The 20,081-nt window shown below is 48.7% G+C and overlaps 2 protein-coding genes across 3 annotated transcripts in view; both read right to left on the bottom strand.

The window, feature by feature from the left end:
* LOC111861231 (extracellular serine/threonine protein CG31145) overlaps positions 1–10,743 on the bottom strand; it is a 162,455-nt gene extending 151,712 nt beyond the window's left edge. The window contains exons 1-2 of one of the 2 annotated variants that reach the window (XM_023845629.2): positions 10,372–10,743; positions 4,800–6,669 (exon numbers count right to left, since the gene is read on the bottom strand). In XM_023845629.2, coding sequence (XP_023701397.1) covers positions 4,800–5,290 — 491 coding nt within the window. In that variant the 5' untranslated portion in view covers positions 5,291–6,669; positions 10,372–10,743. Of the gene's footprint in view, positions 1–4,799; positions 6,670–10,227; positions 10,318–10,371 lie in introns of those variants that run through there. The other variant, XM_023845631.1, reaches the window with a different exon arrangement.
* Positions 10,744–15,586: 4,843 nt separating this feature from the next.
* Positions 15,587–20,081, bottom strand: part of LOC111861240 (cytohesin-1) — a 53,090-nt gene continuing 48,595 nt past the window's right edge. The window contains exon 9 of the mRNA XM_023845649.2: positions 15,587–16,019. Within this exon, the coding sequence (XP_023701417.1) occupies positions 15,983–16,019 (37 nt within the window). The 3' untranslated portion in view covers positions 15,587–15,982. The remainder of the gene's footprint in view (positions 16,020–20,081) is intronic.

Genomic DNA, 20,081 nt, shown 5'->3' on the forward strand with positions numbered 1-20,081 from the left:
AACCCGCTTGGTGAACTGTGTACTACCGTAAGACTCTTGATTTCAGGCCAGACTGGGAAAGTAACTCCAAGGAGTCGAGTCCTTCTTGAGAAGCTACTAGTCGCTCAAATGATAAAGATATTTCTCGCCTTTTAAGCATAAACAGGTCACAAATGGATATAAAACGTAAAAAAAATGTGATATTCCAACCTGGGAAAGACATTTATTTCTCGACATATCTTCCACCAACACTGATACACTTGTCCCATCGCTTTACCGGTGCGTCGAAACCGCAGCATAGAAGTCTTTTGACTGTTGTCTCAGCCATTTCCGCACCTCCGTGTCAACCTCGACACTTGCCAGCAGTCTGAACCGCTTTACGTGACAAACACTTCCCGCAATAAACAGGAAACATTTCTTTACGAATATCCTTTGCAGTGAGTCATTTTGCCCACGAAAACGCAGAAAAGAACGTTTCTCTTATGGAGTAAATTCTCAAGCACTGTCGCCATTTTAACTACTGAAACCAGCCTCTGAACATTCGCATGCACGTCTGCTACCTAGACTGTCATGAAGCTGGACTGTGCTGCTACCTAGTGATATACAGAGAAAACCTGTTACTGTTTTACTTCCATTTGTGACCTGTTTACTGACGCCCCCCTCTTATTAACACCCGACACCTTACGTCTCCGTCTTCCAAACAGTCTCATCCCTCCAGCCTTTCTGAACCAACAGTTTGCATGTCTCCCCATTCTACATGCCCTGCCCATGTCATCCTCCTTGACATTAGGGTAGTCAGGAGACTGAAGCTGAAGTTCAAGTCTGGGCGCGAGTAATTGAAATTTCAATAATTGATTCTGTGTATAAATTGCTCTGGATAACGCTATCGATTGAGCCCTAGAAGTTGGACAGTACTTAACTCCTCCAGATGTGAACTTCATGGGCACGAAGTTGACGCTTCCCGACAGAGAACTCCATTCGTCATTTCGGCGGTTATTAACAAAACGACATATGAATGCCTGTCACTGGGAACGGAAATCCCTCCGCAGTGGCGCTGATGTCGCGGAAAGTGCCAAGCACAGGGTCACAACATGCCGCCCCCATTGATGCATATAATGGGACGGGGGGGGGAGCGTGTGAAACACGTTTGGGCGGGGGAGCAGAAACACTGTCCTGCTTTGAAGGTTCCCAGGCCGCTTGTGCTTCTTGTAGAGGTACATTTGAAATAGGGTAAAACGTTGGGAAGTGTAGCAGGTGAACGTGTATGAATAGAGAAAAGAACATGAACTGGGCTTTACGGCGTGCAGTGCAACGTGCATTTGCTGTAGGACCGAGGAAAACCACGGGAAACCTTGACTGAGTTGGCCGGTCGCAAGGCTTCTATCCCGCACTCTGGGATTAAACACGCGAACCCTAACGTCAGTCCTTGTCTGGCTGTTGCTTTGACACCTTTACCTAGTCTGTACCGTGTGCGTACTTCGGACGGACAGTTAGCCCGGATGCGGATACTCAGGATGGCAAAATGATAAGACGCTGTTCACAGCCGAGTACATACTCTGAAAGGCACATGGGGTTAGAGCAAGAGGACTTTCAGACTGTGGTGAGGGCAGCTGGAGAGACTGAAACCGCGCAAGGAAACATCCGAGATTGGATTCAGCTGGATGAAGGAGACCATGGATTTCGGATTCTTGTCTTTATATAGTTTTTCAAGGAAGGCTCTACAGTGATTTTTTTTATTTATTTTCATCAGCACTATCTGTATTATTAAATTCTCCATTTATTTGTTTCTAGGCTTTTGTTGGTCTTTTATGGCTATCTTTTGCTCCGCTAATCCGGATGAAATTATTGCTGTCTGCTGAGAACCACACGCGTCACACAGATGCAACAGGTGGGAAAAACAGAGCTTCTTGTTACTACCGTAGGCGGTATGTATAGTTACCAATGTGCTTAAAAGCGACATTTCAAGCCTCGCTCTTCCTTGTGTCTGTTCTTCCTGCGTCACCTGACCTTTACTCAGAACAAGTGCGACACTTGTCAGATGCGCCACTGCAATGTGACGTCACCTCATCTCGGGTTCGGCGGGTACATCCACTAGAAGAGGGCGCTTATCTTACTTCTCCCTTCCCTATAGAACTGACCCTTCTTCCGGTGCGCCTGAGTATTCTACCCTGAAGATGGAAGCAGCAGTTTCATCCGAAACGCTGGCAAAAATCTACTAGACTACACGGCATCACACCCCAGAAGACGGTAACCTTCACAGTTACGGTCGTGAGACTCAAACCACACATTTTAATATTATTCTAGGTCTGAAACTACTTTCTTCCTTTCAGATGTTTTCAACTGTTATTTTCGAAGCACTTATAATCTGTTCCATGCGTGCTACATGTCCCCCCTTCTTACCCTAGCACCACACATGCAGATACGCCGCATAATAACAGTAAGCCCATATTCTGGGTCGCAAATCTAAAACGTATGCTGGGCGTCGCGACGGAGCTGCATCTCTTTGCTGACTGCAGTTCCCATTATCAGTCATAAGGACGGGGGCACTGTGGTGTACTGAAGGACGCAGAAAGCAAACAGCTCCAAACCTCTTCCCTTTTAACGGAAGTGTACAGAGTTCAATTTCCCCCACCCGTCGGTCGGGTCCACAGTTCTCATCCCCCTTCCGGCTATTCTTCACAAGCCGCAGCGCACTGCCATATTTGTTCGTCCGTCCGTCGCTAGAAGTTATCAGGCAATTCCAATTTGGGTTAAAATCGAACAATAACACGCGCTTTACTTAAGGTCTACACGCNGGGGGGGAGACACGCGGCTAAGAGCACGAAAGTCGCGGGGTTCGTTTCCCGATGAGGTCATTACATTTTTCAGTTGACCTAATCTGTCCAGCCGCACTATAGGCACTACGGCCTCTAACAAGAATCTTCCTGGGAGTAAAGGGCGGCCGGTGTGCATGGCACACCTGAAGTGTGTGTGTTCGTCTGACGTAATGCATGATTGTATTTTATATTTTCGTGCACTTACCTTCTGCAAAGGCCGCACCATAGCTCAAGCGGTTAGTCGCTGGCTTCCCTCTGCGGCGGCCCGGGTTCGATCCCGGGTCTGGTCAAGTGGGATTTGTGGTGGACAAAGTGGGGCTAGGGCGGGTTTTCTCCAAGTACTTCGGTTTCCCCTGCCCATCTTCATTCCACCAAATTCTCCATCATCATAATCACTCGGGGCAGGCTACAATAGGCCAATCAGTGGCCGGCGTGCCGAGTTGACCCATTTGGACTTCAGACCCCCACTAAGCGAATTTTAATTAATTTTAAAATTTTACCTTCTGCAATGGAAGATAATAATACCGATCTTGTCACAATATGGTGGTAGCTAAGACGGTTGGGACGGCGCGAGAAGAGAAGACGACGACTATAAGGAAAATATGTTAATTAATTTGTTTTAATTAAGGTCAATTTACTTAATCATGAAATACCGCGTTCACGCGCGATAAGAAATTCTGACATACAGTGCAACAATTTTAGCAGGACAGAAGACACCTCATGAAGGCCGTATACAGTAGAACCATGTAGTGTGGCAGAAGGGCGACTATACAGTAAGTTGCATTTAAGACGGAAACATATGTGAAATAAATGATATATTAATGCAACAGGATGCTTAGGGCAAGAAAACATTGGGTGCGTCCCTTCTTCTGTGACAACTTAATCTGGGGCGCTTATATTATTTCGAATGAACTTAACCTGCAGCCAGACTCCTTCGTCTCATGAGAAATTCTTTCCCAAGCCAAATATATTTGTCCTGCCTAGCATAGTCTGGTTGGCGTTTGTCATATATACCAGGCTCTTGCTCAATTAACTGCACAAAAACAAAATTGGCTGCTTCGTCAACCTTTCGTGCCATCTTAAGAAACAAATGAATAACTGAAGTATGTTACAGAACAGCTGACACTCGGAAACCGCGCGGCAACGCGACTGGCATGCTCCATTGCCTGGAAGTTGGGTTTCTCAGAATTCCGCGAGTTGCGTCGCCCTTTCCTCAATTTGCGCTGCTCCATTCAGTAACATGTGTTCAACTCAGGCTGATAACAATTCTCGCCTTGCGGTTGCGTTGCAGTTGCCAGTTTCTTTGGTGTGCCCCAGCCCTATGCCATAGAACTACATTTGGTCGTCAACTTACGACCGACTTCCGTTCTGACTAACAGGTCGTAAGTCGATCTGGTCGTCTGTCGGCCATATATTTATTAACAGTATGTTTTAACCTTTCTAATCTTTTTATCTTTATAATTTATTTTTAAAAATTTTACATTTTAATCATCTCTTATTTTTTTGTGGTCGTAAGTCGACGAGAGAGTGTATACTGAAAGTCCTTGCACAGATCCGTCCATGTGTCTTGTCTGTCTCTGGCTTCGTACCACTTTCTTTACAGACTCACTACAGCAGACGTGCACTAAACCTTGAAGAGTCGTGTCTTCCGGGATATATCGCAGTGTAATTCGCTGAAAGTCGATGATGTTTCGCAGGAACATGTCGCTTCCATCATGAGGGTCGAAAAGTAAGCCAAGCAAGAAACCAACGTGAAGCTGGCAAAAAGCAAAGCTTATGTTTCTCCATAGCGTCGGTTAGCTTTTAACGGACTACAAGGCGTTATACCCCAGAAGACATAACTCTTCCCAGCCACCGGGGTGAGAACCTCGGCCATAACGACCCCAACAGGGCCACTTTCGACCCTTCGTGTACATAACAAACGATTAATTAGAATTAATAGTGAGGCAAGCTTACTGAACTGTAGGAGCATCTCAATATAGAGATATGAAGATGTGGGCTTACCTTGCCGGGATGTCCATGAGTTCTCCCAACGTGGGATTATGACGTCTCGTGGGAACGGCCGCACTGGACTTGGCGGGGCCGTCCACTTCGGCCGCGTTGTTCAGCACATAGTCAAGCAAATCACTGAAGTCGTCGTGCGGTTCCTGCCCCACAGTCGCAGCTGCCACTTTGCGTCCATCAGCCCCGAGAACACTTCCGTTGTGCCCACCATCTTGCTGCTGCGACGCTGGTACACTGTTGCTGGTTGTGGCACCACCAGACGAGATCTCACGAGAGCCATTGTTGCTTCTCTGCAAGAAACGCTTGCGGAAGCTGTTATACGCAGACCCCGGGCCGTCCACACCGCCGTTGCCGAACTTAACACGGCCGTGACTAGGAACAAGATGATGTCCGGACATGCCCAGGTCCATCTGCAGATCGACGACCAGTATGAGGGTGAAGAGGACAGCGGTGATGCTGAAGCCGAGGACAAGCCGTTCCTTCAGCTTCATCGTGTAGAGCTTGAGACAGCAACTAGCCGAGCGCCTTGCTAGAGCAGGCGGTCTGGTGCGACGTTTACTGCTGCCGTCAGCACTTGACGCTGCAACTCGAGCCGAGCACTTGGCATGATTGGCGCTTGTCTTGCACTTCGTGGTCGCCCAGCTCTTGTCGAGAGATAACGCTGATCTGGATCTGTGAGACGGTGGAGGGGACGGCGGGGGAGGAGAAAACTTGAGTTTCTTCGGCGAGTTCGTGCAACTGCGATTGTCTGGTGTAGCTCTGTCGCTGATCGGCGATGATATCCGGTGGTGGATTATTGTTTCTGTGCTGGTGTCCCCAGACGGTGACTGGTGAACATGTCCTGCCACAAGGGGCTGACCAGTTTGACTGGTCGTTGCCCATCCGGGCAGTAAAGTCACTTGAGGCAACTTGATTATTGTTGGATAATGTCGCACCAATTATCTGTGTTTCTTTTAGGAAAATCGTTAACGCTGGTGATTACTAAGCTCTGTTGTGATGACTAGAGGAGGGACGAAGATGAGGAGGGGAGGGAGGAAGGTTGTGGACGAGTAGGGGGAATTATCTCTAACTACCACTGCGCTCTGTTCAAAAGATCAACACGAGAACTGATAAGCGCTGCCAGTGTAATTGAGAGAGCGAGTTACAGTTGTGTCGAGGTTCAGTCGAGGTTTGAGGGAACGGGGGCAGTGAAGAGAAAGAGAAACCATCCAGACTTTATCCGCTAGAAGCTCTGAAACTCTTGCGGAATCTTCGTCAGTTAACGAAGCAAGTTAACTTAGTTTACTTGGCCTGATGTCTGCTTGCCGGTTGGAGAAGCACAAGCCAAGGGAGGGGTTAACCTTTATAGATAACCCTTCCTTCACTGTTTTGTTTTTGTAAAATAATTTTAGCTTTCTGTTCAACATATATACATATGTAGTTCGGTCTTATCGCCTGAATTACTAATGCAATTGCTTTCGTGGCTGACAATTCGCAAACACTGCACGTAGCGACTGCTGCTTGAAGCAACAGGAAGACAATGCAACTCACTTATCTAGGCTGGTGATGTAAAACGGCTACTTTGGGAAATTATTAAAATAAAAGTACCTAGAGGACTGCAAACCGATTCCTACCGTGGAAATGTTTCTCGTTGCTTCACAGATGTACACAGTGACCTACTTCTGACAGTCTCTTGTCTTTCTGTCTCTGTCAGCTTATGATTCATAACCGACGCTGTCATCAAGATGGGGTTCGAGGCTACTGGCTTCCCACACGAGTTCACGGAGAATGTCAGAGGCGACGTGTCGGCTGTTCTCACCATTCAACACAAAATCAACAACGAAACCACAACTCCATCCATGGATGGGCCAACTGCAGCGAACTGCTCGTCCTGCAAAGAAAAGAAACGCCATTCACTGTAAAGTTGGCAACCCTTCGAAACCTGCTGTTCATCTAAATAATATTTAGACGCTCAGTTCTATCTCACAGAAAACACAATGCGTCTATGGTACAAAGAGAAAGCTGTTGATGCTGTTTACGGTCAAATCATAACGCATACTCACATACATGTACACTGCTTGGCAGAGACGCACTGAGGTTATTTCTGGGTTAACCTTTTTTTTTATTGCTAGTGGGGTGGGACTAAGTCCCTTGTACTGCGGCCACTTCTGGCCTACTGTACCAGCCCCAGATGATAGGTGAGGGTGATTGTGGAGCAATTGGTGGAATGAAGATTGGCAGGGGAAACCGAAGTACTCGGAGAAAACCTGCCCCAGCGCCACTTTGTCCACCACAAATCCCACTTGATCAGACCCGGGCCGCCGCGGTGGGAAGCCAGCGACTAACCGCTTGAGCTATGGCGCGGCCCTGGGTTAACCTTACGGATACATATACCAGTGCCCTCTTGAGATTTAAATGTTGCTCCATTTTATGGATCGCCGTAACAGCTACACAGGTTCACTTTTAAGCTCGAAACTAATATTTCGTCTCAATCTCAAAGAAGACTTGAAATTGCCTTTGAGGGGTTCCCTTGTTGCTTCAGTTCGGGCATTCCGCTGCTTTGGTTTATTTCGGGGGAGAGGGGTCCGTTTCATAAAACGAATAGCTCTGAAGTAGACGGGTAAGGCAGAACTGGAAAACAGTGGTCAGCTGAAAGTGAAGGAGAAACAGACACAGCAGAGTCTAGAAGAGTATGAGTAGGGGGGAGGGGGGAGGTGTGAGTCTGTGAGAACAATCCCATGAGTGTTACATCACTGCAAGCCGGAAATTACGTACGTTTTGTAGCCGTTATTATTGCTCTTGCGATATTCCAATGATAACCACGCGCCTGTCCGTGACACCCCCCATCTCTTGCATTGCGCCCCCACACACTGCTCTAAATGCAAAACAAAAAGTGAGTCAATTAACTCTCACAATAAATGTCGCCGTGGGAAAACTGTAATTCACCTTTATGACGCGATCCCAACGACAACTGCAAATAAAAACGTTTCTGTGTGTGGGTTAGACAACAACGTTGTCAGTGTCCAGACTCCACACCGTCGAATGGGAGGAAAACTAATGAATTGGAAAGGATTTGCAAGGAACCGGCTGTAGCCTCAACAAGGAACTAGATCGATATCTGCCTCAACAGACTGATAAAAACTATGGAAAACCTCACTCAACCAGTGCCCCGGCCGGGATTCAAACCCAGCACCTCCGGAATACAGGTCTATAGTGCTACCGCTATGCCAACCCGCTCGATACATTAACAGATCTTCTCGTCTCTCTGACCTATGTAACAAAGAAGGAACCACTGTTGGGATCTTCACGAAGTTCAACACTGGAGGCTGTCCCAGAAATTCTGGTTAGTGTGTAACATGGTACACTCGTTGGTCCTGAGGTTCTCACAGCGTTGACAATGAAGAGCGCAGTCTACTGAGGTTTAACACGTCTGGCCCTATTTGTCGCCTGCTTATTCCTGATTTTTTTGATCGCTCTTCGACCTTGAAGAAGGCAACGATAAGTTCCTCCGAAGCGTCAGTAGACTTTCTACCGAACTACACAAGAGAGACTTGGGGCACTTCACATGAAGGCCGCATGTACGTGTGTTTCTGCGTGCATTTCAAACGTAATTTGCGAAATATTTATCGGGCCGAAACATGCGCAGTAGAAGAACAGTTGCAGGGAAACCTGGCACACGCAACCCATCATCCGCCGTACGTCTTAACGGTATCCGAGATGCTGAATTTCGACGCTGGTAGCACATCGAGTAATCACTGCGCTTTCGACAAAGCAAGCACGTGTGGCCGCAAATAACAAACGCGGGGAATCCCGGACAGGCTGTGCAAGCACATGCTTCGCTATCAACAGAAACCTCGTCAAATTAGCGTCTGCCGTTTGATTCGCTGGTGGGTCACAACATTACAGAGAGGCCTGGCGATGAGGTAACGCCCTGGACTCCTTTGGCAGGTGCTCGGTTCGAATCTCGGCTATCCTGAGTGAGGTTCTTCGTGGTTTTTCCTCTGGGCTTCTCTGCAAATCCTTTCCAATTTATGTATCAGTCGACCAACAATATATAGCCTAGCTACTAACAGCGTCTTCAAACACGCCACAAGACGTCACACCAACTACTACTAGGCTATGTAACGAAGCAGGTCATCATCACGTGAACATGAGGGCGTGGCGGTGGTGGCACCCTTATTCCGTAGTATTCGATCAAGAACTAAAAAAAGTATGAAAAATATCGGAGACAGAACTCTGGCAGCAGCCTCTGACCCAGCAATTTTTCATTTCAGATCACTACGCATTACGTAACAGACGCGTCTACGCTACACGTGGAACCAGTTACACAAACATGGACCCTTCCTTTCTGGGGGGGGGGCTGACAGGAAGAAAACTGCAAAATGAGGGTGGGGGTCATAATTTCTGCTCTTCACTCACCACTGTTAGCGTGATCAAATCAGGGGCGATGTGCTGGACACGCAGCAGGCATGGGAAACATGATAGATCCATATAATATTTTGGCCGAAAATCCTACAAGAAAGAAACCACTTGGAAAACCTTGGTGTGGATGGGAGATTATTATTAAGATGGGTCTTAAAGAAATGTAATTGATTGTATTGATACGGCTCATCACGGTTTACAATGGCTTGCTTTCTTGAACACCTAAAGGCGGTAAATTTCCTCATTGCCTGAGCAACTGTTAGCTTCTCAAGAAAAGCCAGCATTGGTGTAAGGTCCCTCCTGCAGTAGTAATATGGCCCCCCTAGACACTTCTGCCCGAATTCCTATAATCTGGTAAACTTAAAACATGTCACAGTGATATGACGCCGTGTAGGCCGGTAAGTTTATCGGCGTTTCGGAGAACCGTACTGCCTCCACCTTCAGAGTCGAGTAAACCAAACTGGTAACAGCAAGACGCAAATTTTCTACCGGCCACCGTTTTTGCTGTTGCTTGGCCAATTATTCTACCATGAAAATGGTGGTCCCACGTTCCTCCGAAACGTCTGTGAATTACCGGACCACACGGCGTCCCAGAGGACAGTAGTGTGAGAACCTCAAATCCATGTGACTGACAGTTCTTTGCTATGGTTCTTTCTGTTCGATACCCTTCCTGTACTAGTGTCCTGGGGGCAGCTGGAGTACGCCGCTTCTAGCCCCGAACCACCCTCTACACCCTTCACCGCAAGAACTAGAGGAACTTGAGAACTGTTCGATTTGGTGCACTCTGTGGAACGATTCGCGGCTGAGATGTGAGGGCCCTGATTTATCGCGACATTTAATTAGTTGCGAACTGTGCCACGAGAGTGCATTCTCTGTACAAACTTCTAATGTTATCTGCGGTTCAAACCCGGCTACCAACCACCTGGAACTTACAAAATAAAATTCCGTACGAATAAGCTATGAATTGGCCATATTTTTACATTGAAGCAGTAAATTAATCTAAAATACAATAATTCAGTTTTCCTACCTCAGAGAAACCGCACTTTGTCTCAACTATAACGACCAACCGATTGATCACTGTCTTGTAAACGGGTTTAAGTGTTAGCATTACAAAACGCGGTATTTAATTTTATAAAATGAAATTACACGACTGTAACACTGTGACCCTTACTTCATGCTGACGAAGGCATTATCGGCCGTAGTCATCATTGCGCTGGTCTGGGTCACGTGACACGTCTCTCTCGTCTCTCGGAAGTTCCAGTAACATGCCGCAGAGAACCGTGGGCTGTTTTTATTATTAACGTGTTCAATGTCCCAAGTTCCCGCTGTGTCTGTCTTTACTCCGATATATAAACTGGTATGAAAACAAACTGAACTGTTTCTTCGAGCAGTGATCTGGGAGTTACGACACTTTCAGTTCAACTAATTACACGGGCCACAGCAAACCGGTGGACACACAAAGCACATCGCACTGCAGCACATGCTTCTGCGTGGAGTCCATGGCCACTTCCTGCGCACAGCATCCGCACTGCCCGACTGCCTCGGCGCGACTGGAGGGGAGAGCAGTTGATCCGTGCCAGATATCGGGCGTGCGTGGGGGCCTGGGGGGGGGGCGCCAGCAGTCCGCGGGGGCTATTTCTGCCCGAGGTGAAGTTAGACGAAAGGAGGTGGGTGGGAGGGTGGCACGAAATGCCAGCAAAGAGAAAGGGAAGAAACCGACGGAGAAAGAAGTACAGAAAGAAGTGAAATGTGACGCCGTGTAGTTTGGTAGGACATGTACCACCGTTTCGGAACAGCACGCTGCATTTACGCTTGGTTTATCTGGTGAGGCTACCTCACACATTACAGCGTCTAATGGGAGGATCAGACTGAACGATTAAAAGGAAAAGAAAAACATAGAAGGCGTAATTCTGAATACTGTCCCGGTCTGAGGAAAACCACGGAAGTGTCGGCCAGGGTAATCGGTATCTCGCCGAGAGTAGAACAGGGAACGCCCCAATGTAAGCCAGAAGTACTGCCGCTTGAGCTAACTTGCTCAGTGAAGGAACACAACTGGATCCATCTGCAGGACTGCTGACTCGAGTTACGCGACGTCACGTGACAGACCTGACTACACGGAGGCACAGGCTTCGAACATGTGAGCCCAGGCTCGGGAGCAGGTACTGTGCTGCTTTTGCGGAAAGTAACAGTTTGGAAGGGGTTTCGTGTTCCATGTGACCGGTTCGATTCTCGGACGAGGCCACGACTTTGACTTTCTGCAACAGCTATAGAGAAATGCCAGTAGAATCTCGTTTCTACGTAACTCTCTTTCGTTCTTATTGCGTCCACATGTTGCCACGAGCACCCTCAGACTGTGTTCCACTGCTAGGATGTGAGACCATGTTTCGCACCCACTAGAGAATTAACCAGATTGATATGCTCCATGTCCAGGGGGCTTAACCGTTTAAAGCACAGTGGTAACTGTACATACCGCCTGTTTTGACATTAAAGCACTCTTCGAGTTTATCCTCACCGTGTATTTATGTATTGCGCACGACTGTCAGTACAAACAGTCTAAGAAAACACATTGCTTCTCCATTACAAAAACCAGCCGGTTGAAGTTGTTTGGGAGAACAGTCGCTGTTTACTGTGAGAACCATACGGAACACACAGATACACTCTGTGGGCAGAATGCATTGTTTCAGTATTTTCAGCCCGTACCTCACAGGAAACATTACGTCTCCGCTACAAAGCCCAACCGGTTAATGCTGTTTAGGGAAACAGTCGCTGTTTACTGTGAGAACCACACGGAACACACAGACACACTCTGTGGGCAGAATGCATTGTTTCAGTATTTTCAGCCCGTACCTCACAGGAAACATTACGTCTCCGCTACAAAGCCCAACCGGTTAATGCTGTTTAGGGAAACAGTCGCTGTTTACTGTGAGAACCATATGGAACACACAGATACACTCTGTGGGAGAATGCAGAGTTTTTTTTATGTTAAAGCAGGTGGTACACATAGTTACCACTGTGCTTTATAGAGCTAGAACCCTCTCTCCGAGCTCGCTGGGTCCATCGCTTTGTTTGCCCGTACAATAACCACAGAACTTTCCATAGTACGGTCAGTAGGCCGCTGCAATGAGGGGTACAACAAGAGGCGGTGTGCTAATCAGCTTGTCAGTGCTGTTAGCACTTGGAGCCTTTCACTTATTCCTGCCCACAATGAAGTCAGAGACAAACAAGACAGACAAGGGGAAGCTATTAGGTGAATTTCTGAAACCTACGAAGATTTCGCTTTCAGTACTTGTCTAGAAACTTCCGAGAGTTTGTTCTCATGCCCAATGACGACAGAGCACCGATTGGTTGCTAACGTTTAGAGGCGTCTCGGCTTCGAGCGCCTGCCCGTAGCATGCGAGGGAGATCGCAGAGACCTCATACATATCCGAAACGTCCTGGTCAGAAGCTCCAGCAAGATCGCGATTTTGATATGCACACGTCTTAATTAACCCCTGAAAGTACACTGGTAACTATTCTTACCACCTGATTTTGTGTTCCAATCATATATTGAAATAGAATAATTGTAAAACTGTCCCCGTGCTTAAATAATTAAACACGGTGTCATGAAGACGTATGGGGGACTGGAGGTATAGATCCAGCATTCTCGTCCTTAGATGTGAGTGGTCAGCTTCACGCTCCGGTCGCTTTACCCCAGGTACCCATTATATAGGAGGCTGGGTGGGCCCCAGAACAGGCATCGACAATGTGGAGAAAAGAAAAATATCTTTCCCATGCCGGGAATCGAACCCTGGTCGTGCAGCCTGTCGCTTTACTGACTGAGCTATCCCGGCTTCCGAGATGGAATCTAGTGATTTTCTAATGATGACGTAAGAATCCACATCGCCGTGTGATGACACGCTGAAAGACGTTTCGGGCAGAAGTGAGCTCCGAAACGCAGGTAAGTTACTTCACCTTGCCTCTGCGAGAGCTGTGCGCACACTTTCCCGAGCTGTACACACAGAGGCACACGTGTGCCGATTCCCTGGAGAGAGCGATTATACGCTCAGTGCAACTGAGCCGGGGAAAAGAGAGATATCCAGTTTAATTGCAATTCGAAATGTAAATAGTTCTGTGTTTGGTTATGGGCTGAACCACTCTTAGCTGTACGCCCAGTGGAAGCAGCGGTCATATGAAAATGTGAGAATTAGGGAGCTCATTCTGATTGGCCGGGCGGTCGGGGTTCAGCTGCCGGTGGGGTACCGAGATAAGGGAGCGAACGTCTGAAGCTCGGGATCCTGCTGCGGCACGCGACAAGGCGGCCGGACGCGGTCTCACGTCATCTTCCACTTCTGGTGAACCCTAACCTTCAAAATGGCTCGGAAATAGAAACTACCTCCACGGTCGTCGTCTTTCTCCTTTGTTCGCATAGCGACGTGTACAGCGTGTAGAATATTCGCATGCTTGAAGAACGATGACTTCGCAATAATTTGGAAGGAAGCGTCGTGGTCTAATCAAGGACCATCCCGAAATTTGCTTGGAGGGACTGAGGAATACCACAAAAATTCTCAATAAAATTTCTGGCTGAGACTGGAAATAAAGGCCCCGCAAATGAAAATCTTGGAGCTGGATTTGAGGTTCTCACAGCATGCAGAGTACTTATCGTGGGATGTGACACCGTTTAGATAGGTAGAAGTCACCGACGTTTCGGATGTACCCTCTGTTTCCATCTTCAGGATCGAAAACTACAAGCAACAAACCAGCTAGAAACAGGCGGCAAGCCTAGAGCGCGTTACCGGTAACTAACCTGTTCGGCAGTCCTAGCTTCTTAGTTCAGTTTGTTTGTTCGTTTGCTTGTTTAACGACGCTAGCAGTAATCCAGACTACTCGCATATAGCGCGGAACTAAGGAGGCTCTCGTGCCCTCACTCAAAGTGCCCACTCGGCATTGATCGGAAAAATGTGTCCCTCTGCAGAGCCAACCTGCCCCCTGCTTGCCCCCCCCCGCAGAACAAATCCTGTTATCCTAGGCCCGTCTTGTGCGGGCAGATCAAATCAACTTGTCTCCCCGCTCATTTCAAATCATCAAAGGAAAGCCATGATAAGGTAACGTAATTTAAACACAAAATTGCAGGGCAGAATAAAAAGAACTGGTTCAGACATCTCGTACGGACGAAGTGGATTTCAATTGCGGTTTGTTGCGGTGGTGAACTTTTCTCTTGTCCTTCTTTGCCTTGCATTTAGGCTGAAGGACAAGACACTTCATCCTGTTTGTGACGTCAAATGAACCCTGACAAGTGCACCGCGCTTTCCGTCCCTCCTCCCGCGCGCGTCAGGCACAAAGCGCACCCCTGCGGCGGGTCGATCTGAGGCTATCACAGCGGTGATGACGCCGCTACCGACGTTTCGGAGGAACCTGCTGTCTCCACCTTGAAGCAGCAGTTTCTGCACAAAGTGTGTGACGATCCACCGGACTACACGGTGTCACATGACAGCAATCTTACAGAAACATGGTGTGGGCTGGATTAAAATGGCTCAGGATAAGAACCTGTGGCTGACTCCCGTGAACATGGCAATGACCTTGAGAGTTCTTCAGAATCTGGGTTGCAGGTCTGGTCCCAGCGGCAGGAAGTAACACCGTCCCGTGGGTCCCGTGCTCAGCGCTGCATCACTTTCATTGCAGCTGTTCCTCGTGCTTTAAGCTAGCATGCGCTAGTAGTTTCGGCAGTTCGGTGGGGTGGGACTAAGTCCCCTGTACTGCCCCCACTTCTGGCCTATTGTACCAGCCCCAGATGAGAGGTGGGGGTGATTGTGGAGCAATTGGTGGAATGAAGATTGGCAGGGGAAACCGAAGTACTCGGAGAAAGCCTGCCCCAGCGCCACTTTGTCCACCACAAATCCCACTTGACCAGACCCGGGATCGAACCCGGGCTGCCGCTGTAGGAAGCCAGCGACCAACCGCTTGAGCTATGGGCCAGTACAGTAGCTTTCGGGAAATATAAGCTACATCGGGCGAAACAATTCGCGAGTCCTTTCATGTCATTTTATAGCTTACTGTAGGTGTAGAGAGGCTGTAAAGCTATTTAGGTTCCTGCTGTCACCGTACAGCCTGGTAGGGACCTGCAACAGCGTGCAGAGCTGCAATATTCCCTCCTCGCGGTATCACCAAATGCGATGACACGACACACTTCAGTTCATTAGGCAGAGCATCAGAGCCACTCTGGTTGCCGGGTACAGAGAGCTAATTTGTGGATGCAGAAACTTGATTGGCTACAGGGGCCGGGGAGGGAGGGGACAGAACATGTGTTCTACTGAGTTGCCACCACGCCCAAGCACCAGTTGCATGTGCAACCACCTGCATTTGAATCATGAAATATACAGGACAATAAGAAAATATTGACACTTGCATGCGATTCGATCTGTAAACACTCGTGTTGCAGTCTCTTATATGTCAGCCTGAGACATCACCATCTGGGCTGGAACCCCGCACCGTTCCGGGGTTTGGCTGGAGGGACTCGGTCCCGGTTCCCTTCTTCACACCGAGATATGAAGCCGCGACCTTCAGAGGGCGAAGCCCGGCTGTCGGCGTCACGTCTTTCCGTCACGATGAAATTATCGACATGTGCCGAGGGTTCCACTTCTCTCTGCCCGTCTCGGTGGCAAACATAGGCCTGTCTACCATCACATGATGCAGATGTACACGAGACAGGGGCAGTAACTGCGCGTAATCTGACATGTGATTGGCCCGTTTTATTCAGGAACTGCGCTTACGCGAGGGTCACTGACGCAGCGCACTCTGGTATCAGTTCACCGACGTTTCGGAGAAACGGACTGCCTCCAACAACTGCAAACAACAAAGAATGAGAGTGAAATGTCGATACACTTTATGAACTTCAACGAACGCCATCTCGACTCACCATAAACATTACAAAGTGATACAGCGTGCTTAAACAGGCAAGCATCCCGTGGTCATCTTCAGCAAGTGATGTACCTAAACACGCTGCCCTGAGTGTCAGTTTCCGCAGCGCCGGAGTTTCGCTATCGACAGCTGCTCGAAGTCAGATCTGAGATGCTACTCACGTACAGAGGCACCACTCAAGTGGACTTCTTCTTTAGAGTTGCTCCTCTCTGTGGGCTATATACATGTCTGTGTGTGGTTTCTCTGCATATTCCACGGCCCCGCGCCCTCCCCCCCCAACAGGCAGCTCCAGTTTCCCTGACTGGAGGAGCGAGCAAGTTATTGTCAGGGAGCACCAGCTTGCACTTCGGCGCCTAGTGCAACCGCTCCGTCCGCCTGTCCACTATACTGTACCCCTCCAGAGGTGCACACGAATGCTGGCAGTGGTAACTTCGATACCGACACAAGCTGTGGGCTGGTTAACATAGGCCAGAACGACGGAAGCCTCGTCCTCGCCATCCACGAGGCTTGTAGAGTAGCTAATGAGCTCCCGTCTTTCCTATTCAGAAAGCGACAGACGGAGACACGCGGCATTACACGCACACACACACACACACACACACACACGCACGCAGTTCCCTCTTGCGTGTCACTTCGGTCGCCAAGCAGCCACTGCAAAACCGGTACCGCGCAAAGGGAGCAGTCTAAGCAACATATCGCATTATTCGCGACCAGCGCTCCAAATGCTTACTTCCAGAGCAAGTTTCCTGTTCTAACGAAGCCACTTCCGGCGCCTTGAGACGCCTCAACTGTACGATACACGCAGAAAGGACTTCACAAGCTTTAACATGCGTCGGTCTGCCCTTCCCCTCAGCCAGCCGCCTCCATCCCTGTTCAAGACCCGACGCAGTGAAAGCATACACACACCGTACAGTCTCACCAGAAAGTCTACGATTTCAAACTATCCCAGACACAAGCTGCCGGCTCGAAACACATTCTGTTCTCGGAAGTGCCTAAATAAGTCGCATTTCAATAGTCTGTCACAACAAACGTTCTCACGGCAGAGGACTGTCACATTCTAGCGTATCTGGGGAGGCACTGAAGACGCCTGATTGCACCCCCCCCCCACACACACACACGACGTATCGGTTATTTTCTTTTGTTTGACGCAAATGCTGAGGTGGCTCCAAACTTCCAAGTTGCTACTGCGCGCTTCTCGCCCAGCCAAAACCAAGTTCTCTCGCTCTCAAAGCCATTGAAACTTATTTTTGCCTCATTATAATTAAATCATTAATTCAGAAAATCAAAATACCGCGACTCCTGTCTCAAACCCGTGTTTCTAACCTTCACAACGTCTTCACTTTCGCACTGCCCTTACCAGAAGGACGAGAGGGCGAAGCCTGGGAAAACTTCTAGCACAAAGTGACCATTATTTCTCGGTTTATCCTCCCGTTTACTGCACGTCCTCTCTCAGACGGACGCAGAAGTGTTTCTGCAGCCCGCAGTGCCGCCTTCTCACGGTCGCTGCAGGCAAGCATCAGACAACCTTCAGTACCCTTCGTCATCATCCGTTTTCGAATCACATTTTATAAAGAAGTTTACACGAAGAGCTCTAACGCAAGTCAAAAGTCAACCGACTTTTGGAGAAAAATTTCGTCTCCATCATTAGTGTAGGATATTAAGCCAAGCAAGTAACCAGGAAGAAGAATGTAGCAAGAAAAACATGAAGATGGAGGCGACATGTTACTCCGAAACGTCGGTTGACTTTCCACGAACTATGGCGTATTATCCTAGAAGATAGGACTCTTCATAATCGCAACTGTGAGAAGCTCAAATCCTGCGAAACTTTGCATAACCATCTTCATGACTGAGCAGGTTAGTATAGCGGTAACGCTCTACACTTGTATTCGGGAGGTGCTCGCTTCGAATCTAGACCCGGACACAGGCCAACCTGAGGTGTTTAAAGGTTTTCTTCAGTCCTGCCACAGACAAATGGCGGAACAAGACCTTCCCTTCCTTCCAACTCAGTTACCAGTTGTCCTACCTTCCGCGCGTCGTATAACAGCCACACCTTTGCGAAGCAGAGTTCTCGTTTAGAATCTGATAGTTGCTCAGGTGGTCAATAAATTCCCCGCACTTTATAAGCCCTGAAGTTTAATTACCGTGTTCGCAAGCACCGGCCAGTGGACCCCACCTCCAGGCTCCATCATAATATTGTACTGGACAGCTCAGTCGGTAGAGCACCGGGCTGCTTACTAAAGGGTCGGGGTTCTGTGTCCACTCCACAGCTTTGAGGCCCACACTGCCTCCTACAGAGCGGCTACTGGGGCCAGAATGTGCCCACCCACCTCCATACACCCCCAGTCTTAATGGCCCTGTGCGTGAATCTGCCCACCCACCTCCATACACCCCCACAGTCTTAATGGCCTTGTGCGTGAATCTGCCCACCCACCCCATACACCCCCACAGTCTTAATGGCCTTGTGCGTAAATCTGCCCACCCACCTCCATACACCCCCAGTCTTAATGGCCTTGTGCGTGAATCTGCCCACCCACCCCCAGGNCTTAATGGCCTTGAGCGATAACCATACATTACATACCCCTGTTCCCGTGTCAGAGCGCGGCCGTTATCAGCGAAAGTCAGTAACTTTCCACACTGCAGACGTCACTGCGTGTGTCCAAGGTCAGTCCCGAGCGAAGGACAATTATAGCTCGGAGAGCAAAGTGTACTCCGTGCAAAGAGCGACGATAAGAGCCCCCGACAGGGCCCCTTTCCTGTCGACATCTTGGAATGCAGGTAGGGAGTTCACGTAGCATGCATTCATTCGCCTGCCTAGCGCAGTCGGTATAGCGACTGGGTGCGGTCTCGACGGCCATGGGGTCAGAGTTCGAGTCCCGGTAGAGACAAGATTTTCTCTTCTCCGCAGCATCCAGACCGCTTCTGGGTCCCACCCAGCCTCCTATGCAATGGCTACCGGGAGTTCTTTCCGCCTGGGTAAAGCGGCCGAGGAGTGAAGCCACTTACCTCCAACTATTGCCGAAGTCAAGAATAAGTGGATCTATACATCCACTCCCCCATGCGTCTTTATGGCGTAGTGCTCAATTATTTAAGCACAGGGCCAAATTTACGTTTCTACCTTGCTAACAAGTGTTCCTGTTTTGCATCTGAGGATCTCACAATGGTGAACATGCAGACTATGACGCCGTGTAGTTCGATAGAAGTTCACGGAGTGTTCCTGTCGCCCTATATCCCCTGCAGACGCTCGAAACAATCTCACGCTATTTCCAACTGTCACTTTATGCCCAAAGGATTCGAGCGGAAGTTGCAACTGGTCAGCAGAACAAGGGCCCGAGTGAGACACGTCTCATGTCCCGTCCAGACAAAGGGGCTCAGTACAGGCGGCCGAGTCCGTTAAGAAATCTATCAAAGTTACCTCTGAACTTCTTTAGAGAGAAAACGTGCTGTTAGATGGACGTCTTTTTTCTTCCATTCTTTCATCCATATCGTGAAAGAAGGGGTAAGAAAAATAAGTTTTCCTAGAAAGAAAACAAAGTGTGTGTATATAAAGGGCAGAAAAACTTTCATTTCCGCTGTACAGACTCACCCGTTAATAATTTCCAAAACGCTGTCTCCAGGCAGGCAATTCGCCGCGTCAAACAGTGACACTGCAGACTGGATTTGTTACTGTTCAGCAACTCCGGTATTTTCTCTGGGTTACTTCACGACGCCCACAGTAACTAGATGCACCGAGGAAAACTAAGAAAAATATCCAGCTCGGATAGCTGATGCTCCAGTCGAGATTTGAACCGAATACAGGCCTAGAGTGTAACGCTAAGCCGACCCGCTCAGTGCAGCCCTGGCATGATCGTGACTGAGCTATCTGTAGAACCCCAACTCTTGCACTTAAATACACCGTCTGGGCAAAACGCGGAGCACGTGGTACATATAGTTACCACCGTTGAAACAAACTTCTATTATTATTATAATTCTTAGTAGGGTGACACTGAG

Source organism: Cryptotermes secundus, unplaced genomic scaffold (genome assembly GCF_002891405.2).
Source record: "Cryptotermes secundus unplaced genomic scaffold, Csec_1.0 scaffold2516, whole genome shotgun sequence".
In the NCBI taxonomy this organism is placed as follows: Eukaryota; Metazoa; Arthropoda; class Insecta; order Blattodea; family Kalotermitidae; genus Cryptotermes; species Cryptotermes secundus.